This window comes from Micromesistius poutassou, assembly GCF_964030765.1.
Source record: "Micromesistius poutassou genome assembly, chromosome: 11".
NCBI lineage: Eukaryota > Metazoa > Chordata > Actinopteri > Gadiformes > Gadidae > Micromesistius > Micromesistius poutassou.
This window is the reverse complement of record NC_140281.1, coordinates 10,863,786-10,888,636: the sequence shown is the minus strand read 5'-3', so window position 1 is coordinate 10,888,636 and position 24,851 is coordinate 10,863,786. Positions and strand designations below refer to the sequence as shown.

At 43.9% G+C, this 24,851-nt stretch overlaps 3 protein-coding genes across 3 annotated transcripts; 1 reads left to right on the top strand and 2 right to left on the bottom strand.

Annotated features, from left to right (window-relative positions):
• Positions 1 to 1,335: 1,335 nt before the first annotated feature.
• On the bottom strand, positions 1,336 to 7,250 carry plcxd2 (phosphatidylinositol-specific phospholipase C, X domain containing 2; the record flags this gene model as incomplete). Its single annotated transcript, XM_084474880.1, has 8 exons — positions 1,336 to 1,498; positions 2,900 to 3,030; positions 3,446 to 3,556; positions 5,356 to 5,511; positions 5,620 to 5,673; positions 5,948 to 6,067; positions 6,499 to 6,635; positions 7,148 to 7,250. 8 exons carry the CDS (start codon positions 7,248 to 7,250, stop codon positions 1,336 to 1,338), a joined length of 975 nt encoding a protein of 324 aa, XP_084331006.1.
• Positions 7,251 to 10,955: 3,705 nt separating this feature from the next.
• mak (male germ cell-associated kinase) lies at positions 10,956 to 22,548 on the top strand. The gene is made up of 15 exons (XM_084474917.1): positions 10,956 to 11,072; positions 12,649 to 12,703; positions 12,834 to 12,955; positions 14,242 to 14,324; positions 14,596 to 14,728; positions 15,045 to 15,216; positions 15,743 to 15,910; positions 16,962 to 17,321; positions 17,949 to 18,160; positions 18,449 to 18,588; positions 18,911 to 19,057; positions 20,139 to 20,225; positions 21,174 to 21,293; positions 21,642 to 21,737; positions 21,871 to 22,548. The coding sequence occupies exons 1-15, from the start codon at positions 10,969 to 10,971 to the stop codon at positions 22,029 to 22,031; spliced, it is 2,160 nt and encodes a 719-aa protein (XP_084331043.1). The 5' UTR covers positions 10,956 to 10,968; the 3' UTR covers positions 22,032 to 22,548.
• Positions 22,549 to 22,823: 275 nt separating this feature from the next.
• On the bottom strand, positions 22,824 to 24,418 carry tmem14ca (transmembrane protein 14Ca). The gene is made up of 5 exons (XM_084475582.1): positions 24,351 to 24,418; positions 23,867 to 23,951; positions 23,608 to 23,709; positions 23,388 to 23,475; positions 22,824 to 23,040 (listed from the first exon to the last, which is right to left on the bottom strand). Exons 2-5 carry the CDS (start codon positions 23,940 to 23,942, stop codon positions 22,983 to 22,985), a joined length of 324 nt encoding a protein of 107 aa, XP_084331708.1. The 5' UTR covers positions 23,943 to 23,951; positions 24,351 to 24,418; the 3' UTR covers positions 22,824 to 22,982.
• Positions 24,419 to 24,851: the final 433 nt, after the last annotated feature.

Below are 24,851 nucleotides of genomic sequence, written 5' to 3'. Positions count from 1 at the left end.
CCCTCCTCTGGAGGACTCTGCATACCTTCTGAATGTCTTGCCAAGGAATTTATGCAATAAACCTTGTGCTGCGATTAAACTGTAAACATAGTCGCATATATAACTGCAGGTTGACTTCCCAGTATGTGTGTGTAGACATGTGCTCATGTCTGTGTTTTGTGTGTGTGTAAGCATGTTTATCGCTAGTGAGGATTTTGGCACAGACATTACACAAATGTAGTCACCTTTGTGGGTCGAAGGTGACTAAATGTAGTTAAAGTATCCAGACAAACCACAAATCAGTGAGGGAGACCGTGTCGGGTCCAGGGAGGTACTACTGATGGATTAGCCTGTCCGCTTTTAGCCACAGTGCTAACCACTACCTATAACAGACATGGGAAAGAAAATATACAGATGCAAACAGTTGGAGGTTCCATGTAAAAGCTATTATGAAAAGTTATGTTGTTTATTCTTCAATCCTTTTCTGTCACAATTTACAACTTTGATGTTTCTAACGTATAAACTGTGTTCATTTTACTTTCAAAACATCCTATCTAAGCTGCATCAACTGGCTTCTTCACGGACAATATCATATAATATACAGTAGAATACTTAAAAATACTATAAAAATATAGTGCCTCAAATAGCTGAAGCTAATTTCTTATTAAAATACATACCGAACAGCAATGTAGGTTATTCAATTTCTATTTTAACTCAATCCATTCCCTCAGAGACGTTTGACAGATCATAGGTAATGATGAACCATCACTGTGTGAAAATGTCTTTGGTATACAATATGATTTCTGGATTAACATATGAGGAAGGCAATGTTACTTTTCCAAAGCACTGTAGTGCACAGTACTGTAAACATAGACTGCACATCAACATTGACCTACCTACCCATGTTGTCAGTTTTATCCGTAGTTTGGATAAAACGTCTGATTCACAGTTATAGCACAATAGGTGAATTTTAAACATGACACATTGGTCAAATCCAGGCAGGTAGGGCGGAGTAAAACTTCCTCTTTACTAACCATATCTGTCTTATCAATTCCCACTGCAATCCCATAATGTAACAATATTCATCCATGTTTAAATCTCCTTGGCTTCATTTCATTCACATTTGTTTGTTCCTCCTCTCGTTGCTTCTGTGCAAACCAAATTTCATTGTCACTACAACCAGACGCTGAACAACAACAACAAAAAAAACAAAACGTGTTGCCATGACTGTTTGGTGTCCCGTCCTCCGGCTGACATCATCATTCCACAAATGACTCAATCATTTCCACACCGCCTCATCCACCTTAAATGACCCCCACGGTCAGCCCCGCCACCAAACCCAGGGCGTGTCCTCCGTCAGGAGGCCCCGCTGTGGTCCCTCTCAGACAGCAGCAGGTTGTTCAGCCTGATGACGGTGTTGGCAAAGTCGGTAAGCTCCACAAAGTCAGAGGTGATGATGTTGACACCACCAACGCCGGGCTTCTGGGCCTCCACCCAGGTCATGATGGCAGGAAGGTTTCTGGAAGTGGGAGCGGGTCAGGGCGGATGATGAGTCAACACATGAGTTAAAAGAATGAGCTAACTCACTATTCTAGCTCTGCGCTAGCAGTGGGCCCTTTGATGTTTACAATGAAAGCATAACAATGCAAAAAAATGAAATTAAAGAGTCATTTTTGTCTATTTGTTTTCCATCTGCAAACATAACCAGAATATGATAACCATAACTACAATTTTGACTTTGTTTCAAACGACAGATCAAGAAAAAACTTTTTCAGTTTTTTGAAAAACGTCATTGCTCAACTCAATATTTATCAATGTTTAGCATATTCCACACATCCCGTATGGAACGCTGCCCATGTGCAACAGCAGGAGAGAGAAAACGGATGAGGACAAAAGTGGGTAGGGTGTTTTCCTGTATCTAGATGTATCATCTTCAACGGCAGAACTTTCCATTTCTCACACACACACACACACACACACACACACACACACACACACACACACACACACACACACACACACACACACACACACACACACACACACACACACACACACACACACACACACACACACACAGGAATCTCGAGACCCATAAACCATCCACAGGCTCCAGTGGCAGGCAGAACAAAACCAGGAAGTCTAAATGTTTACCCTGCAATAATAAACAATCCCTGCTTCCTCGGAAGTACAAAATTAGGTGACTTCCTGTCTCGCCTCAGCATCCGTTGTGGGACTTCAGTCCTCGCTGTGGGCTGTGGTTTGGTACTGGGTGTGAGTAAGCCGACAGTACCGGGCGGTGCAATGGGGACATTAAACTAAGCTAACATTCACAGCTTTACTCAGATCCGTGCCTTCAAAGTGGGATCCCTTTACTCTGTAGTTTTAGTTCAAATGAAAAAAAAAGTAAATATTTTGAGGTGAAGGGATTTCAGTCAGTTTCAATCTGTAATCTTTTTTTAAAAGATGTTGAGAACATTGCAATATATAATTGGAACCATTACAAGTTACATATAATGTATACTATAGTATATAGATGTGAGGTATTATGTTAAATAATTAAATGCTTGTAGTAGTACAAATCCATTTACACCTCCTTAACCCCTTTAAGGGTGTACTCACAAAGTTCACAAAGTACAGAGCAAAGTTGCCCGGTACCATACTCAAGTACGATTGCTGACGGTTTTAGTCTTCATCTGGTCATCTTTTTCTTATTTTACGAGGTATTGAAGATATATTTTGGTTAACTTTGCATTGATGACCACACACACACACACAAATGCGCCACACACACACACACACACACACACACACACACACACACACACACACACACACACACACACACACACACACACACACACACACACACACACACACACACACAGCGTGTGTATAACTGCGTGTGCGGGGCTCTGACCTCTCCACCAGGTAGTTGCGGAGGCCCCAGACCAGGCCTTTGGCCACGGTGTTGGGCCGGGGGGTGAGGATGGCCTGGGACACGTGGAAGGAGCCCTGCTGCGGCCGCTCCCGCAGCGTGGTCTCCAGGAACTACACAAAGTCACCACACACGTGTCAGAGGCACGTGAGCCCATAGCCTGAGGGCAGCAGCATCACCGCTGTGTGTCCGGGCCAGAGGTCATCACCACTGTCCTCGCCTTTTTCTTTTTATGGGTACTAATATAAAAACATATAACTACAGCTGTATGACATCAACGTGGAACCCATTTGAGCTGATCACAACCCCAATTTTAATATCAAGTGTTTCATCTTTGGGTTGGTGCTGCTGCGTTGGATTTTGGCAGTAGTTTTGGTTACTCATGAATGTAAATCACCTTTAAGGTTCACTGAAGACATGTATGTATGTATGTATGTATGTGTGTATGTATGTATGTATGTATGTATGTATGTATGTATGTATGCATGCATGTATGTATGTATGTGTGTGTGTGTGACACTGGCTGACCTTGATGAGTTTGTGTGGCTTGGTGGTGTTGGCCCAGGGTGCGGGGATATTGTTGCCGGGCCAAATAACAGGACAGCCCTGGGCTGCAGAGTGGTGGTAGAACACTATCACCTGGAGAGACAGGTAAAGACTGTCAATCACATGAGAGGACAGCCCTGGGCTGCAGAGTGGTGGTAGAACACTATCACCTGGAGAGAAAGATAAAGACTGTCAATCACATGAGAGAGAGTTGTGGAAGAACACATTATTGGAATCACTATCCATCAGCTTGGACTACAGATATGTCCAGGTTGTTTGCGCTAGCAGCTGGTTGAAACATACCACATTGCGATTTTAATGTTTTCATGCGTTAAACATCTTTCTAACCCTCCATTCTTTTCACCGCTGGGCTGTAGTGTGTCATTCCAAACCCTCTCTCTTCCTGGTCATCCTCTCTCTGGGTCTGTGTCTCTCTCTCTCACTCTCTCTCTCCCCTGCAAGTAAACTGGCCATAGATGAAGGTTGTTAGAGCAGGAAATTACTTGATAGTATTTTATTCACACACACACACACACACACACACACACACACACACACACACACACACACACACACACACACACACACACACACACACACACACACACACACACACACACACACACATATATATGCTAGTGAGTCAAACAAGCTAATGGTTAACTATAATCTCATAAGGATCCTCCTCTAAGACCTATGGACCTGGCGCTTACTGACAGAAATAGCTCAGCATGTGTATGTCACGATGGGTTGTCTTACTCCCAGAGTAGTAGACCTCAGTGCTTTAATTAAAGCTAGACATTAGTGTATACGTTTGGCGAAGAAGAAACTAATATGCTTAAACATTTAGGGCATTTAGCAGACGCTATTAATCCAAGGTTCCAACGGTTCATACACACCGACGGCGGAGTAAACCATGCAAGGCAACATGCAGGTTGTCGGGAGCAGTTAGGGTTAGATGTCTTGCTTAAGGACACCTCAACACTCAGCTAGAAGGAGCCAGGGATCGAACTAGCGACCCCATCTAATATGTTGATGGTAACTTACTTATTGTGTCTCGATATTCTTCTCAGCATTTATCACAATTACTTTTAGTACAGAATCCATGTCAGACATGGTTGGGTACCAGAGTGGAGGGTTCATGTAGCTAGTTCTGACGAGACAGTCTAGTCATACGCCACCTTAAGCGTGTTGAGCTGAATTTCATCCACCACCAACTCAGCCTCGACCTGCATTGATTCTTGATTCTTAAAAAATTGGGTTGTGCTCCCGGTTGTAAAATGCATGCTTTAAATCGTGCACTAAGGTCCACCCAAAAATAGTTTAACCATAACACAAAACTAAACTGAACTCCCATTTCATGCAACAAATGGATAAATCTATGGCACAAGATTTCTGCCATAAATGTGGTTATAAGTTAAGTTAAGTTATCCTTTATTGTCCCTTTTTGGGGGAAATTCTTTCTCTGCTTTTGACCCATCCGGGAGCCGGTGAACACATACACACTTGCACATACACACACAGAGGGGTGACCTTGTCAGAGGTCCACACACATGGGGGCACACCGGCACACCCGGAGCAGTAGGCAGCCACAGTGCAGTGCCCGGGGAGCAGGTGGGGGTTTCATTCGCCTTGCTCAAGGGCACTTCATCCGTGGATGAGGACGTAGGAGTGCTGCACAACTACTCCCCCCCATCCACATTTTTTTTGCCTACCGGTCGGGAGTCGAACCGGCCACCCTCCGGTTACCTGTCCAACTCCTCCCTGCCCCCCGTGATATACTGTGAGTATATTTGCTTATTACTAATTTCGGAGCTCCTTTCCATATTAAAGTCCCAGTGTGGACCATGAGGGATTGTTGTGGTTTTTTACTAATGAGAACATATTGTCACCTGGTATTTCTTCTCCCAGAGGAAGTCGAGGGTGATGGTCTCCACAGGGCTGGCCCGGCACAGCTTGCTGCCAAACACCTCCTGCAGCATGCTGATGAGGTAGGCATGGTGCTCCTCCTCCATAGCATAATGGTGGTTGAAGTCCAGGAACACCACCTGGATCAATCAATCAATCAATCAATCAATCAAGCAAGCAATCAGTAACCATGCTGGTCTGTCTGTCTGTCCTTTATCCATATATTTATCATTTTACGCGGTGTTCACCTCTTTCCGATGTTTGTTCAGAAACGAGTTGATGTCTGACAGTCCATCCCTCACCTTAGGATAAACAAGCAGAGAGAGAGAGAGAGAGAGAGAGAGAGAGAGAGAGAGAGAGAGAGAGAGAGAGAGAGAGAGAGAGAGAGAGAGAGAGAGAGAGAGAGAGAGAGAGACCGTTTTCAGCACTGAAGGTCACTCTGACACATGTCAGATCTCCTGGACTAATCAAACAAACTTTGAGTCACACGATTCTCACTTCCATCTCATCCAGCTGAAGTGTCATAATCGACACAATATGATGTAAGAACCTATTGTCAATAAAAACACCATTCACCTTGTGGCCAAAGAGTCCATGGATGAAGTAGATCTCCTTCCCTGGCTCTCTTGGCTTAGAAGACACTCGGAGGTCAAAGTAGCGGATACCTGCATGAAGCTGCTCTCTAAAAGTCAGGTTCTACAGAGAGACAAAGGGAGGGAGAAACAGAGGGAGAGAGAGAGAGTGGAATAGAGAGAGAGAGAGAGAGAGAGAGAGAGAGAGAGAGAGAGAGAGAGAGAGAGAGAGAGAGAGAGAGAGAGGTTTTAATCATGTATCTGCTAGTGTAAAGAGAGAGAGGGATGGAGAATCCAAACATTCTGGTGAAAACAGGCATCATTCACAATCAACAATCATTACTGTATGTATTCTATTCAGATGAGATATATACGTTTTAATGAGCCCCTACAAGTTGTGTTCAAGAATGTCTCAGTTAAGCCATTAAGGGACACGCTTTGCAGTTTCATTCAATTCAAAGTTTCATTAGTCAAGTCAAAACCTCTGGAACTTTTGTTCTTTAAAATCTGTGCACCTGAGTTTAGTTTGTTTGTTTGTTTGTTTGCGTGTGGTACCTGGGTCATGGACCACTTCACCATGACTTTCTTGGCCATGTGTCTGAAGATGGTGGCCAGGTACTTGACAAGCACCTTCTGATCAGGACCCACGGGTGCCTTCACGTCCACCCAGAATGTAAACGAGTCGTGGGACCCTGCCAGAGAGAGAGAGAGAGAGAGAGAGAGAGAGAGAGAGAGAGAGAGAGAGAGAGAGAGAGAGAGAGAGAGAGAGAGAGAGAGAGTGTGGATTCATGTCTACAACATATTCACATTAAAAGGAAAACATATCTGGATAGAAATTAAAGAAGTGGGGTTAAAACAAGTGAAAGTGTGAGAATATGAAAATATGACACACACTCACACTCAACACTCAATACATGTACACAGACACAGCCCTGTGAGTTAAGTTAAGGACCAATGTTGTACACAAATCCAAATACCCATGTCTACAACTAAGCTTAAGACAATAAATGGTCGATGCACCGCTCAAAACTATTAGGTTGCATTTAAGAGTTGGATCGGCACCGAATAAGCACTTCATCTTAATATAAAGATAATTTTATTAATAGTGAAATAATATAATTATTTCTTTTTTTTGGGCACCTAGACACAACACAATTTCACACAAACAATAGTTTGATTAAATGTCACTGTTAATTTGTTTTACCTGGAACAGCGAGGTATTTGAGGGGCATAGCAGTGAGCTTTGGGGACAGCGAACCCATCCAGTCCGCTCGAGCACTTCCGATGCCCGCCGGTCGTGTCTTCATGACAGGTGTGGAAGAAAATAATGCCTGCAGGGACAGTAATCTTCAGTGTCTCTGCACGGTGTCGACATTTCCTCGCAACATAATTCCTATTTGCACCATCCTCCTCTTCTCGAGTATAGCAATAGGGAAGCATGCATCTCGTGGGGTACAGGTAGCAGGACTAATATTGACAGGCTTTCATCGCGCAAATACGGAAACCCGGGCAGTGTGTCTTGGCGGGGTTTCAAGCCGAGGAACTAGACGAGAAGCCAATGGCTTTGATAATCTGCTTACACCTCCACCCCCACCCTCTCGCTTCAATTTGGTGCGTGGTTTAAACAAGCGTGCAAGAACACACACACACACACACACACACACACACACACACACACACACACACACACACACACACACACACACACACACACACACACACACACACACACACACACACAAATTGAATATGGTATCGACGGTCAACAAGTCAGCTTTTACAATCGAGATTTTACTGCTCCTATGCAATTATTTGAATGTCCGCTAGGCATATATTAAATTCTCGTCTGCAATATCACAATAAACTATAACAGTCAGAAATGCATTGGGATTAATAAATGGTTGAGGTCTATAAAGTCAGATTCAGGTTAACACACATATCTGGTTCAACAGGACGATAGGCCTTAACATACATGTCATATTTTTGCCTACGTTTACTGAATCCATCCCGTGTAGGTGCAGCCCCCAGCTGGCCAAGAGGATAGTCGGATGATGGATCCTCATCATCATGATATTGGTCAGCAATGAACAATTAGTAGCCCCGACTGCGAAACTCTCTTTTAATGGTCTTTCCAACCGGAGGGCAGACTTTAAAAGGGTTAAATTGAGCTTATATTGGAGAGGACCTTACCCATTGCCTGAGTCTAATTATTGTAGGCTACCTCGTTTCAGGACTGCACATTGTTTTAAAGCGATCTACTTTGAATGATGGATAGCTGAATCAACCAAAGGCGTTACGATTGTAACCAGATGTGTGCAAAATGTTTTATTGAGGAGCAATACAATGAGCTCAAATTTAAATACATTCAGATTTTTACTAAATTAAATATGAGCTGAAACTAAAGTAGGTCTAGCCTACAATTAAGTTTCAAGATGGTTGTTTTAATTTTACTAGTGGAATCATTTGTCCCTACATTCCTACATAAACATAAACGTCCAAATATATAAAATGGAAAAAATAAATATACACAATATAAATTAATAAATTAATAATAATTATAACAATATCACAAGGACATAATATGGTTAAATTGTAAAATGTAGGCTAAATTAATGATTTCTGGTATGAATGATGTACATTTCTAACAACTACTATGATCTGTAGCTATAGGCTAAATTAAACTAACGTTAATTTTGTTTAATTTACTTACTAGTAGGCTAAACATAGTTATTGTAGCCTATCTTAGCTACAGATAGCCTATCTAAGATACCTTTTAAGCTACTAGGCCTATAGGCCTAAAAAACAGCTAATTCAAACTGAGGTAGGCTAATCATTTTAAAACGACAAAACATAAACAAATTTAATTCCCACACATTCAGAAATCTTTTTTCAAGTTTAGGGGATCTGCCTAATTTCAAATGGCCGAGGACGCTTGTCAGTGCGTCTTTTACTGTAGGCCTATTGGTCTACAACTACCCTGCACCGCCACCTAGTGGTCAAACTGAAGGTTTCCACCTACGGGACGCCTCAAGCAGTACTACAACCAGAGACCACACAACACCCAGTGATCCCCGGTCACGTGGTCCTCCCTGGCAGCCAACCCGTTCCGCTGCTTGTGTGTACGTTTCCAAGGAGAGCAGCCATACAGTCAGACAACACGCCTGTCACTGATGATAACTCTTCAGTTATCTGAGGGGTCGTGCGTTATCACCGGGCACAGACAACGGCCAAACAGAGGGACCACACCTGGGAATGGTGAGTCTGAAGTTAATGTTTTAGTCAAACTGCTTCGAATGCACTATTTGGACGAGTTGAATGGTGCAGCTCTGTCAACAAGCAGACCTCAACAAGTGCATCACTGTAACGTGAATGATTACAGTTTACTTTTTGTCTATGCTTTTTGTTTTATACGACTCATCATTGTGGTGCTCTATCAACAATTGATTGAAATACATATTGTATATCTTGTTTATCAGTGAAATGTTTCGGCTAAACAATCCATAAAATGTGTCACTTCTAACTATTTACATGATAGAGTAGTCGTACTTATTCTTACTGGGTTGCCATCTCTTCCCATGTTGTTAGTACATTCTTATTTTCTGTTTAATTGACCCTGTATATCTTCTGATTGCCATGTGTCTTGGCTACACCCAAGTAATTCCGTCTAAGTCTTTTAATCCCTTGACAACAGATTGCCATTTGTGAGAGTGTAGTCAAGCATTGGTCTGTTTGCCTAATAAGCCTACTGGTTTTTATCATTAGGCCTTTATGTTCATCCAATTAATTTGATAGAAATAGCACAAATGTGTTAAGACCATTTCAATCTTTAACTTGTACTCAAATGTATAACAATATAAAATATATACGTATATATAAAAAACAAATATAATTAGATAGCGTTGTGGTCACTAGGTGCAAGATACCAACTCTGCGATAATTTAATTATTAAATATTGACTTTGATGTAATTTCTACGAGGTTCTTTTCCCAGTAGACTTGAGTTGCCAAATAATTACACAATGGAAATGCATACACAGACAGTAATAAATACCCTCAGGACCTAATAGACAGGCCCTAAAGACATGCTGTCAACACTTTTCCTAACATAATCATCAAACCAGGATATGAATATCCTATCTGTTACTAAAGTTTTTTATTTGAATATATTACAAAACTTCAGGCATTGACCAATTAATACAGTTTTGTGCAATCTTACAAAATGTTATTAATATGAAGATTGCAAACAAACTTGTGTACTTCAACATTTCAACGTTTGCTGAATGTTTCATTCTACACAGCACAATTACTGTAGCCCATGGCGTGAATCAAATCCTATTGCAAGGCAAGCTAGGAGGCTGGTAAGCATGGTTGTGATGCAATGTTCTATTTACATCTCCTGTAGGCTAATCTGCCTGGGCTTGGCTCTGTCATCTCCCCGGGGCCGCCATGTTGGAGTCTCTGACTCACTCACACGCACATAATCCATTTTACTAGGAATTAATGCAGGATAGCCGGCCCAAACCTTTTAAAGTTACTGACTCAGTTGTCAGGTTCTTTTTTTTGTGGATCTTCATTCCTGGTTAGTGGTAACCAGTTGTCTCTGTGTCGGGTGTCTATCTTTCTCAACTGGCTCTCTCACTGTGTTTCCCTCCCTCACGCAGTGTGCTGTGGCTGATGTTTTTCTCCTATTCACTCAAAGGCTAGCGAGGACTCTGAGTCAATGGTCGGCTGAACAATTCCCAGACTCCAGCCTGAGAGAGAGAGGGAAACGATGGCTCCGTTGCTGATCCACGATGCATCGTGAAGACCCTGAACGCCTCATAACCCTTCCTGATCCACTCCAACCCCCCCCCCCCCCCCCCCCCTGACCCACAAGACAAAGACTCAGCTGAATTTGATTTGAAAGTGGCAAGGAATGGGCCTTTCCAGAATCGGCTGATAAAAGAAACAAACAGCAAATGAACCGTAACCGCTTCAGTTCTCTTCCAACGGTACTTTTTCACATGAAGTGAACGAGGCCTGAGCCATGATGAACCGCTACACCACGCTGAGGCAGCTGGGGGATGGCACCTACGGCAGTGTGCTCATGGGCCGCAGCATCGAGTCCGGAGAGCTGGTGGCCATCAAGAGGTGAGTGGCCTTCTGTTGTAGCGTCTGTGGAGAACCAGCATCTAGACCCTTTTGACCGCGCACCTTGATTAATAATACAACTATCCGTCGTTTATGTCCCCACTGATGACGTTATTTAAAATAAATCTTGTTTCCTGATTCATTCATTACAAATGCATGTCATATAACATAATCATCAAATAATTAACTTAGAAACATAAAAAGCTGCATCCCCCCGGCAGTATTGTAGTCTATCTCTAGCCCATGCTTTGACCAGTCCTCTGAAACTAAAAGATAACAACCAAACAAATCTCAAAGTGTTGAAGTCACAACCCCACCTCCTCCCCCCCCCCACACACACACACACACACACACACACACACACACACACACACACACACACACACACACACACACACACGCACACGCACCCTCTCGTCACCATGGAAACAAACTTCAGTTTACAAGCGTTTATTTCAACGGGGTCCTTTTGGACATGCATGCGTCCGCCAGGGTGGGGTCTCTATAATGGATGAGGCACCTTAGGGTGGGGGTGGGGGTGCTTCCAACTCGCTGGTAAGCTGCTGCTCTGTGTGTAAGACTACACCTGCGTTAGGGGTGTGAGCAGGAGTGAAAGTACAGCCCAGCTTGTGTTGGGTTGCTGCTGCTGGTCTGTTTGTGTATTTATGTGTGTGTTTGTGTGTGTATGTGTGTGTGTGTGTGTGGCGAGATGAGCACCACTGGGCGGCTGCCCGGAGAACAGGAACCAGATATTGTCGTGCTCCGTAGCACTTGCATTACTCCAAAGATGGAGGTCAATTTCGGTCTGGCACAGTGTGACCTTATACCAGTGGTGCTCATTTTTTCTGTACCACTAGAAGTGTACCTTAGAAGTGTACCACTTCTAAGTTATCTTTGCAGCCAAGAACCCCTTTCACCAGCCCAAAACTGAAAAAAATATATGATTTTGTTACTAAATCCTTCAATCTTTCCAATTTACCAAACTTGAATGTCATTATTTAGATTTACTGAATTTTATTAAGGTGCAATTCCAATTAAATTATTCAATGACAATTATCTTACAATTGTCACAATTGTTCAGAACCGATATTAAAACAACAGAAAAGAGACACTTTTTAGAATTTGTTCTAGTACCCTCTGTTGTTCTAGTACCCTCAATCCTTCAAAGGACTTCTAGGGGAACCCCCATTTGAGAAACACTGCCTTATATATTATTGCCACGTGTCTGTATTCATTTGTGTGTAACAGATTAGCATCACATAATGTAATTTCATTCATTCATTTTTAATTTAAACCATACAGTGTACAGGCTGGTCACGGCTGTCAGGGTTTCTGGATGAAAGAGACACCTGTCATTGAGTTATCAAAGCAGTTTAACACGACTAGCGCGTTCTCAGGTTGCAGACCCATAGCCGGGAATGTTCCTGATGAAAAGAAAGAAATAAGCTGAAATCCGAGGCGCTGGGTTTTGTATTATTGATGAGGAGGCCCAATGACATTTAGTAAAGACATGAACCGCTGAGTGTGATGTATGTGCTCCGCACCCTGTCTTCATCATGGCCTCTGTGTTGTGTAGGATGAAGAGGAAGTTTTACTCATGGGAAGAGTGCATGAACTTGAGAGAAGTGAAGGTAGGAGGCTATGGCGGAATGGAGCATTAATTGTGGTGTTGTGCTTGTGCTCTGTCTTAATCACATTATTCTGAGTATTGGGTAACAATTTCCAGTGACCTGCGTTGAATATCATTTTCCTGTGTGGCAGTCCCTGAAGAAGTTGAACCATGCCAACGTGGTGAAACTAAAGGAGGTGATCAGAGAGAACGACCACCTTTACTTTGTCTTTGAGTACATGAAGGAGAACCTCTACCAGCTCATGAAAGACAGGTAAAATAAGAAAATAAATGGAACCACTCCTCTGCAGATTTTATACAAACACAGAGACCCAGAGACAAAGGGCAAAAGCGCATTCATGTTTAGGCATGAAATACACACTTTTTAAACTACATTTAAGGTATCTTACCAAGTTAACTTAAATTATTTGTATTGAGTTGTCTGTATATTTGCCTGTACTATGTAATTTTCAAAATGAAGAAGGGGTGTGATCCAATACAAGAATTATATCATAATGCTTTCATAAATCTACATCTGACGCAGTTATGGCCTAAGAGTCTGATTTGGGAGCTGTTGGATGACCCAACATCCTGTCAGCTTTTAAGATCATTCTGACCGTCACTTTTCTTGTGCAAACCGTCTTTTGCTTTTCAACCACAGCCAATAAATCACCAATATGCATGCACATTTATGCTTATAAACAAAGCTATTAATTGATGTGCCCATTCGTGAGAACACTCAAGATATCTATAATATTTTTTGTTTATGTTTGCAGAAACAAATTGTTCCCAGAATCTGTGATCAGAAACATAAACTTTCAGATTTTACAAGGCCTGTGTTTTATACATAAACATGGTAGGTGGCGCTGTTGTTCACCTGTCGCAGACATTTGAGAGTGGGGAGCACACACTACAAGATAAGATAATCATCTGACCCAACCGTTACACTCATTACACTCTCACAAGGAAAGGGGAAGCATTTACCTCTGCACAATAAATATCTTTGAGTTGTTTGGACGACTAGGAGGAGATAGATTCCTCAGAAAAACCTCACAGAAGTAGTCAATACTGCAGTAAAACAAATCAAAAAACGAAAGAACATAACTTTATCAACTGGCTTCATTAACTGCTACTCAGTCGACTGATTATGTTTAGTGCAGGTGAAGTTAACATATTCTTGTAGTTGGTGAACCCTCTGCAACTCTCTTATGTCAGCAATCTCGCCTTACTCTGTGGGTGGAAGGTGGGCTGGTACTGCGCTTGTGAATGGACGTGTGGATCACACACATGTACGCATTTACTGTATAATGAACCCACAAGGGAGAACCAATGAGTGCAAGTGAATTCTGCACATAAACACAAGACGTAGTCACAGCTTGTGGTTGCCTTATACACGTTAAGGTTCAAATGTTGTAATGGAAAATGCATGCACTTTTCCCCATGCTGTCCCTGTCCTTTTAACTCATATTTATTTTAAATTGTTCTCTTTTTCTTCTTCTTCCTTTCTTTCCTTGTTTTGGTTGCTGTTCTTTTACACACCGTCGTCCTGCCTGTGCTTAGGGAGAATAAGATGTTCACAGAGAATGAAATTAGGAACATCATGTTTCAAGTGATTTCTGGGTTGGCTTTTGTGCACAAGCATGGTAAGACGCTTTGCTCTGTCATTCTTTTGCCACTGTAATATGTATTTACTATTAAGGATGCCTACATTTGCATGGCTTCTGTTGCAAACTAGCCTTCGCTGCTTGTGATGTCTCCCTGACTTGTCAGTGTGTGAAGAGTGTGTGAAGGTGAATTGTGCGCATGGAGAGTGTATTCAGCTTTGGTTGTACAACATAGGTGCTCATTGTTAAACTTGAGTAGATCTATGTTATTTGTTATTTGTTTTTACAAACGCATTGGTCATGCTGCCAGGTTTCTTCCACCGGGACATGAAGCCTGAGAACCTGCTGTGCATGGGGCCGGAGCTGGTGAAGATAGCAGACTTTGGCCTGGCCAGAGAGATCCGCTCCAGGCCTCCATACACCGACTACGTCTCCACCAGATGGTAACCAAGCTTCACTTTGCACGTTCCAAACACCACGTTTTTTTATGCATATATATATATTACTTGACTTGAATCTTATTTAAAGCCTGTGGGATGTAAGGTATGGGTAGGTTAGGTGGGAAAGGTTATTTATGTTTACATTATCATGTTATGTAATGTTATTTTGTACATGCTAAGAAAGCTCCTCATAGCAAATACGCTGTATGAAGACATTTATTTTATTTTGTTTGTTTGTGTGTGAGGGGAATTTTATAAATTGAGTGTTATTGGGTTTGCTCATGGCAGCACGTTGGTTCTCTCCCTCCCTCCCTCCCAGGTACCGTGCTCCAGAGGTGCTGCTCAGGTCCTCCACCTACAGCTCTCCCATCGACATGTGGGCGGTGGGCTGCATTATGGCCGAACTGTACACCCTCAGACCTCTGTTCCCTGGCAACAGCGAGGTGGACGAGATCTTTAAGATCTGCCAGGTCCTGGGCACCGTCAAGAAGGTGGGGGTCTCAGCGTTGGTCTTGATATGCCCACGCTTTTGTAAAGTGGAAAACTGAAGCTAAAGTCAAAAAAAAAATTGAGATGCAGATAAATAACGTTGCCCATACAAGGAAGACATTGCCAAATATGGTCATGATGGTGAATAATGTTAACGTGATGAATTTGCATAAACTCTGCTTGATTGTCTACGGCTGTGAGATGGCTTATACAGTGGAGTGTGTAAATATGGGAAAGTAACATTTCAGCAGAGACAATTCATCCATGAAAATCTTTGTAGAGAGGCGTTTTCGGTGCCGTAAAATGTAATGCACAACTGGTCTGTGAGTCTCTGAGTTATTAATGACTTATGGTCTAAAAGACAAGCTCTAGGCTCAAGTAAGGTCCAAATAGATTAAAGATGTCTCCACAGAAATTCAAATTTCCAAACATGAGCACGAAAAGGATGAACCACAAAATGACATAACTTCGATAACTTCATGGCGTGTGTATATTTTCTCACAATACTTTTCTCCTCCTCTCCTGCAGTCCGATTGGCCAGAGGGCTACCAGTTGGCCTCCGCCATGAGCTTCCGCTTCCCCCAGTGCGTGCCCACACACCTGAAGACGCTCATCCCCAACGCCAGCAGCGAGGCCATCGCCCTGATGAGGGACATGCTGCAGTGGGACCCCAAGAAGCGGCCCACAGCGGTGCAGGTGAGACGCGAGACGCGCGCCGGCTGTCAGAGCGGCCGGTCGGAGACGTGGTGACAGCGCCCACTCTGCAAGTTAAAGGCCTCTGCTCATAATGCCCTCCTTCGTTCCCATGCTAATTCGTCCCCTCGAATGCCTTTGATAGTGAGCATCATCCACAAGTCCTCCGCGGGGTAGCCCAAACAAACGCACAATAAGGCTCCCTCGGCGTTTGCATGCGAAAGGGTGCATTGTGTTAGTTGTTCTGGGTCATTTGCATCACTTAAAAACTGTTTGCTAATAAGGTTGGTTGTTACTCCAAATGGTCTAATAAAAGTATGCGTGTAAAGTTTTAAGTGGTAAAAACGCTTAATAAAATGTAGGACATTAACAGTGTTAATAGTATACATTTTTATATGCTACTAGTATCGGACTACAGCAGGACATTACTTGTTGTATCTGTAAAAAGTAAGTTTATTTAACGTTTCTAAATTGGTTTTAACACCATATTCCATCTTCTATGTCAGACACCTGTTTCCAGATTTGTGTCAAGCTAATCATTTAAAGTGTTTCCTAAGCCTAAGCCAACTCCCCGGTCACATGACCACCCTGGTCACATGGGGCCAGTGAGTCAGCTGGCTCTCAGGATCAGCATCGGTGACTCATAGCAATTGGATATGAAAAAGCTGTAATTGCATATATCCTGCTGTGTACGTGTGTGTACGTGAGGGATCTTGTTGTTTGTCTTTTTACATCACCCTGTGCAAATGGCCTTTAGGGGGGGTTTTAAATCCTGCCGAGGTCACAAATGATTCCAAGAATACAACTACATAATGGAAAATGATGCTTGGCTTCACCTTCACCTTGAAAAAAACATTGGTGTTTAAGGAGCCATCTCCTCTTGTACTCGCGAAGTTTGTTCAACCCAAAGGACACTACAGAACACACAACGAGGATGGATGTATTTGTATTTGACACCATCCTAAACACACTGAACAATGTGAATTTTGCATTTCACCCTGACCTAAAAATCCCTTCCTTTTCCCCCGTTCCCTCCCCTGGGCTGTGGGTCCAGTCTCTGCGCTACCCCTACTTCCAGGTGGGCCCGGTGCTGGGATCCCAGAGCCAGGAGGTGCGAAAGGTCAAAGCCAGGCCTCCGTCCCAGACCGAGGCGCAGCCGGCCAAGGCCACCCCGCAGCAGCAGTATTCCTCAGCAGAGTCCAAGACCTCGTCCACCTCCTCCTCCCGGTCCCTCCACCATAGCCCCCAACAGCAGCAGCAGCAACACCAGCAGCCCCAGGAGCAGCAGCAGCAGCAGCAGCCCCAGCAGCAGCAGCAGCAGCAGCAGCAGCAGCAGCAGCAGCAGCAGCAGCCCCAGCAGCAGGTCCCCGTGTCCCAGGCCGAGCCCAAACACGGAGCTCCCGGCCACCATACGGTACGGCTCTACTCCGTCACGGCATGTTCTCGCTCGGTTTGAACTCAAGGGCTTTGTTATTTTTGGGAGCCGCGCCATTATAGGACGATTGGCTTGGATTCTGACAAGTAAATCTTTCAACGGAAGTGTAATCTTCTGTTGAGACTTTGATGTATAGTTTAATAAAGGATAAGGGGGAGGATGCTGTAGACTAGAGGCTAAGGGGTTTGACCCTCCCCCCCCCCCCCCAAGCCAAAAGTATATCAAATCCCCCTATCCCCGTTTCACATCATCACCCGGGATGTCCCCTCTTTACGGTAGTGAGTAACCTACATCATTAACCATAGCAGACCCAATGAAATGTCCATCTTCTCTGGGATGAGACCCCCTGAAGGTTGAATCCGAGAAGCCCCCCTGGGCCCAGGGCTTTACTGTTTAAATATCGGATGGGGTGAGGACTCAAGACTGCCTGGTTCTGAATTGTTAAGCCTCAGTATTGTATTATTATGAGACTGCATTACAATATCTGCATTATGATTTTACTCTCCGTTACCTAAATAATACATTGGTTCGATAGCTAAATTGAAAGTGGCCACGATGAACAAAGATGGTTCCTGGTTATGGAGTCCGGTGGCCCTTCCTCCCCAGAGGGCGGCGGTGGCGGCGGTCGGTGAGAACGGCGCGGCGGCCGGGGCGGGGCCCGTGAAGAGCGGGCGACGGCGCTGGGGCCAGACCGGGGCCCGGGCCGCCGACAGCTGGGACGAGTCGGACCCCATGGAGGCGACCGTCCCCCACTCCAAGAGGCCCAGCCTGGGGAGCCACGCCGAGGAGCAGAGGGGTCCGAAGGAGCAGCCCCGGCAGTGAGTTCCTCCCTCTGGGGCCGACGTGTCAGTGAACACATTATCCCTGGAATGACCTAATGACACACACACACACACACACACACAGACAGGCACTCATTCACTCACGCACTCACTCATGCACTCCCTCACTCACTTGCATGTTTTGAACGGGCACTGCGCTGGTGCTTGAAAATGGAATTCAACTCTGAATGGTGTTTTACCCTGAATCATTTCAGATTTTGATGAATGGATTGAAAGTATGTTTGTTTCTTCTTATTCTTCTTCTTCTTCTTCTTCTTCTTGCAGGCCTAAAGAGCAGAAGCCATTGTATTCCTTCAGCACAGTAACCAAGCTCCCCAGCAATATCAAGGTCGGCCAAATAGACTCCAGTGTCCCCGTGTCTTCTGCGCGACAGCACTATCTCAGCCAATCAAGATACCTGCCAGGTAGGAAGCATGGCATCACAAAACAACACTCGATTATGGTGGAGCCACTGGTTTCTGTGAACACAATCACAATTGTAGACAGCTGATATATTGTCATTGTCATTTTGATTTAATACATGAAATAGATATAGGCATAGAATATATATCAAAACGCTTTCCATAGATACATATTGTTCTCAGTTTGTGTACATTTTGTATGAAGGTAAAGGTATGGAACCTAAAAAGAAATGCTCTCCCCTTGAGAAGCACTTTGGCCTCCAGCTTGTGTTCAGTTTCAATGTTAAGAAAGCGGTACGTGACCACATGACCCGTGTTGCTCAAGGGTTGATAGGCAAGAACCAGCCTTCCAACATGGACAAGGAGCTGAGCGGGGCCACACTCCGGGACCTATGGGACAACTCCAGCAACGTGGGGACCAAACCTCTCGCTCCGATTGGTGGAGGTGTATCGGTCCACAGAGCCAATCAGGGTAAGGCACCATCTGAATTATATAGACAGGAGATGTTTGTCGTCTATGAAAATAAGGCTGTGGAGAAAAGCCCCAATTTGCACTACTACGTTTTCATTCTAGTGCGTGGCAGGATTCTGTAAAAACGTTGCTTTTACTTTTACTCCCACCACACAATCAGCTACCGCGTGAGCGTTAATCAAACAGCAGTCCTCAGGTTTTCCAAGCACAATTCATTGAACCACTCTGGTGTCCAGGTGGAGACAGAGGGCGGCTATTTTTACATTGCAACGAGGAGCGTTAATAATGAATGGATCCTGGTTATCCCTGTTATGTCCTATCGCACGCCGACGCCGAAGCCTCTTAGGATTACCTGCCGTTGAATAATTTGACACTTCTTGTGTCCACCTAAATGCTAATGATGCGGCTAATGTGTTGGACCGACTGATCAGTGGTATCGGGGGCCAGGAACAAAGCGCTGTTTTGAGTGCACTTAAAGAGGCCGGGGCTCTGGGAGCAATGGCAGACCTGTATAATTCATTTGTCATGTAGACCGATACACAATATGGGCCCATGCTGTGCTGCCTCTCCCGGCGTCTCCTGCCCTCTGTCTGCGGGCCTCTGCTCCTTGTTTTACTCCTTCTTCTTCTGCTCCTGTCCCTCCCTACCCCATTTCTTATTCATGAGATTAAGACTGTTGGTGTAAGATCAAGTGTCTCTTCAGGGGCCCCCGGGGCCCTTCAGCCACCGCTGTTTGTTTTAGATGTGGGGCTCATTCATTCCATTTCTTATTTCACTCATTCAACGGTTTAATTTTTAATGTTAAGTATTACACAGACCTGGGCGGCAAATACGTTCTTTCAGCGCTTGGCGAGAAAGACGTGTTTCGCGTGCACACGCAGTGTGTGTATGGGAGGCCTGCATTCCAAATTGGCATTGCACACCTTTAAGGGTTTCTGAAAGAAAGTCATATACGCCTCCCGTATTCCCCCTGCGCCCGTCCTTCAGTTGTCTTGCATTTACTTTTCTGTCTTTCTTTGTGTTATTCTTCACCCCTTGCATGCGTCTCTCCCTCATCTCACTGTCGTTGCTACGAGGGTAGAAGAGGGGGCCGGTAAGTCAATGGGAAGCCCGACAGAGAAAACGGTTGTTAAGGAGAGAATACTGGAGAAAATGGATCCCTGCAAAGGTATTTCAGTAGTAAGCTGTTGCCAGTTCCCCAAACCTGTCCTCTAATGACTAGCCATAGCTCTAATTGTTGTGATATTATTCCATCGCTGACACCGGCTTCAAAGCCAACATGTTAATGAACTTTACACCACGTGTGATTGGTAGTCATTGAGCACATCATGGCTGAATCGTTGAGGTAATATTAACCGGGGGTAAACAAACTTTGTATTGATTGAGCGCCCTCGGTAGCTCGAGGGCGAAGGCAGATAAACTAACAACCGGCATGGCAGTTGGTGTAACAGACTTGGGGTGTGGAGGGGGGGGGGGGGGGGGGGGGGGGGGTGGTGGTATTCAAACAACTGGTTACCATGCGAAAGAGGGGCAGAGTGCTGGAGACCCCTGCTGTTGCCCCCTAATACACACACTAACGCCGAGAACTAAACACCCAGATGCTAAACGGAGCGGAATTCCGGAAGAATCTCAATCTCCTGCAAAGGGAACAATGACACATTTGACTAATTATACTGATAACCATCCACGACCAAACGGTGGACCATAGTGGATCGAAGGCGTTGCTTGCCCACTTGAATGACTTCAATCACGTGTTTATCGGTCCTGTCAAGCCTTTATTATAAGTAGTGTCACAAATGGCGGCAAACAGTAGCCTCTGCCTCGTACTGGGGGGGGGGGGGGGGTGTTCATGTGAATTCTTATCTCTGTCAAGCATGAATGTAGAAACACCCCGCCGCTGTGTGTGTATGTGTGTGTATGTGTTTGGGCTTAATATCTACTTTACATATCTCCCCTGGATGTATGATGTTTGTTTTGCATATTAGAACTACATATTCACATTAAGCCCAATATTCCATTTCAAAGATATGTGTATGTACACACATAACCTATATAAGTATATGTCAAATGATGGTTAACCTGAAGAGGCTTCTTTCCAATCCGGTCTGTCTTTTAGGGAACTTTGTGAGCACCAAGTACAACCTCTCCGGCGGTTACATGCCCTCCTTCCAGAAGAAGGAGGTGGGGTCCGTGGGCCAGAGGATTCAGCTGGCTCCCTTGGCCGGCCAACACACAAGTAGGCCTTCACCTCCTCCATGTTTATCTCTTGAGTCGCCCGCAAAAGAAAACCGTGGCCAAAGAGTGATCTTCTCAAGGCTATAGGCTTTTCTGCTATGATATTCTCAGGAATGGCATTGGTCATGTGTCATTCATATTTCTACTCACTCTGCTTACTACTCTAGTGTATCTCCACTCTGATCCGATTGCTTTAAAGTTGATCTTAGCTGTACCCAACTTGGACCTCCATAGAGCAAGCCTGATCACTCTTTCAGCTTTACACTGTTCTCTATCGACTCTATTCTCCAGCTCTCTTTCAAATCCTTCACTGTGCTGACACTTCTCCACTTGCTTCACCCTCTTTCAGTAAACCTTTCTTCCTCTCCTGAAATTAAAAAAGATAAAAGCAAATCTGCCAAGGCCAAGCCCACATCCAACTCCTCTCTGAATGAAAGTTATGAAGGTAAAGACTGAGATATAACTCTCTTTGTTGTGTTGTGTTAACGTCCTTTAGGACAGTAGTCAAACTTAACTATAGCCGGTGTCTAAAGCCATCGATTCATTGGACTGACCCATCGACGGTGTGATTTCTTTAGACTACGAGGGATGGAAGAGGAGGACGGAGCGCACTCAGGTGAAGGGGAGCGGCTACGCAGCGCTGGGGAAAACTTCCGGAAACCTCCTGACCCGGGCCACCACCGTACAGCCGGTCCACGGCAGGGTGGACTGGACATCCAAATATGGGGGAAATCGGTAAACTGAGGCGCCTCGATGCAACGAGCCGCCTGCCTTCACTCTCTGGTAGGGGTTTGGCAAGGTCGGAGTCACTTTGGGGCAACAAAAGGAGGGTTCCTGCTGCGTTGATGAATGCACCTTTTATTCTCTGAGTGGGACCAGAGTTTATTTCATTTCCTCCAAATTGTATTAACTGTACTTTTATAAAAACTGATTCTAGATTACATCTTATAAGCAACTCCATATACATCTGAATCATAATGTTTTGTTCAGCCCCGTAGAAATTCTAAGATTTCACCCGATTTATATCGTTTAATGTTTTTGAGGAGGTAATTTCCTTGATTTCCCGCACATGCTGGCACTTTTTTATGGTGTAGCTGGATACAAGGTATTCAGGAACTATGACTGCGTGCTTAGGTTATATCTTCAACTTGGGATACCAGGTGGTCGAATCTAAATAGGGGAGTGGATAGGCAACATGATTGGCCTATTGAAGTCTATTAGTGGCCAGAAATTCTTACATTTGTGTTTATGGTCAAAGGTCGTTTTGTATCTGTAAGGGTTTTTAGTCGTTTTGCTAGTCAACTGGCATCAGAGAAAAGTCATACCAATGCTGTATCACTGTTTATCTTTGTTTACCACATGTAGGCCATAACGATCATCTTTGCATTGAAAGTGATTATTTCCTGTTCTATGACATACTTTTCAAATATTGGCAAAATAATTTGTATGATGCAGCAAATAAACGTAATTTTGTAAAAATTTTACAATATACCTGAGTTTGTGTCCTTTTTAACAAAAAAAATACACAGTATTATATATAAACACGATTGGTTTATTCATCAACATAACATTTCTTTTTACAAAACACATGCAAAGCATTTAAACAATATTAGCGAGTGTTAACAGGCTGGTCCTGAAGAGGTTGCAGAGTGGATTCAAGGGAATGCGTTCCATAGCAGCAGACATCTCTTTAGGAGTCCTGGGGTTTCTGAAGCAATGCCACGCCAAGCTTCCCCACCATCAGAAGACTAAGATAGAACAAAAAGAGTAAAACAAACTTTGATAAAACATGAGACCAACATTTATTTGTAGGGCACAAGGTGCCATACATTTCCAGGTGAAGTGGGACTTTGTTTCAAAGCAGCATTGACAGTATAGCTGGGAGCAACCAAATAGGATTTACCAAAAAAGAACCGATGATGTATAAGAACTCTGAACATTAAAACAGTGAAATATAAACATACAGGCAACATGTATGTCACATGCATGTGAATAATACATATTCCCCATGGGATATTTAACATGGTTGAACCAAATCCCAATGTGTATGGTTGTTACCGAGTGGTTAAAGGACGGTTGGTGATCACATAGTTACCTTGCTCCGGCGACAAGACCAGCAGGCATGAACTTCCTCGACCCGTAGAACCTCTTTCCCATGACGCCTGTTAGTGCTCCAGATGTAGCTGATGACGTAGAATTAAAAACATAAAGAAATGTGATTACACCTTATTTGAATCCGAAGAGGTAACATGGGTTGGAGATTTTGAAAAGTTTCCCCCCACGCATCAAGACAGAACATATGTTAGCTTGCTTACCGAGGGAGATCCAGACGTCAGCAGGGTCCTTGGAGACCTGATAAGCACCGAGGCCAGCAAGCCCACCGAAGACTAGACCAGCGGCCAGGGAGGGGACGCTGCCTGGGGAGAGTCAAGGACAGCAGCGGACACTTACAGTGGAAGAACTTCAGAAGAACACATATAAAAATATTCATTCTTTATCTCACAGCACACATAAAAAACCTATTGAAGGAGATAATTAGAGGTTATATATTTGCAAAGTAAAATACACACCAACCTGCTTTGACGTAACCCATTACCCCCCCGGAGGCGACCAGGGCTGCGTACCCATATCCTACCCAGTCAACAGACATGTTTGACACCTGTCAACAGAAGAAACATTTTAGTTTATTTCCATTATGTATACAAAGCACTCTTACCTTGAAGCTAATCATGAACAACTAGAGCTCAATTAGTACATTCTGAACTACTATACTGCACTACTATATACACTCACAGTTGCAAAAACATTGCTAAGCTTGTCTGACTGCCCCGAAACACACACACACACACACACACACACACACACACACACACACAGCAGCAATAGCTTGCAAGCTATTGTGTGTTGTTCCAAGTGGCGGCAAGGCTTGCGCCACTTGGAACAACACACAGCCAAACAAACACACACAAAATCTACATTGAGTAAACATTGCTAATTATCAATGCATGATTTATATCAAGGTCATATTATTAAATTAGCCGCGTGCGTACTGACTCACCTGTTAAGCCCCAGTTTGTCCTTTACTGGTCCTTTCGCCCTGGTTCTTGCTCTCCACCGGTCATATATCTTTGGCGCACACATCCCCGCCGGAAACGGGCTGGAGAAGTGCACTATGGATAATGAAGTCCCCTTATTTATAGGCATTGATGTATATATATATCTATGATTTATAGGTGCTTCCAAACCATGAACCCTCATGCACTCTTCCGTTATAGGGTATATTCCGACATCCGTGCAAAAACGAGTAACATTTTATTTTACGTTAATGAAGTTTAAGGATCAGGAGCATATCTTATCAGGAGCAGAAGTAATATCACCACACGATGGCGCTACAGGACTAAAATGGTTTTGTTTATGAGGTGGACTTCAACTATTTTTCTTCCTCAGATTATCCGCGCGCGCTTGTACGGACTTAATTGACAAACACGCGCGTCAATCAAGAACATCTTATCATATGCACGATAAATGTGGGAGAAAAAGCCTTAATAACGTTATATAT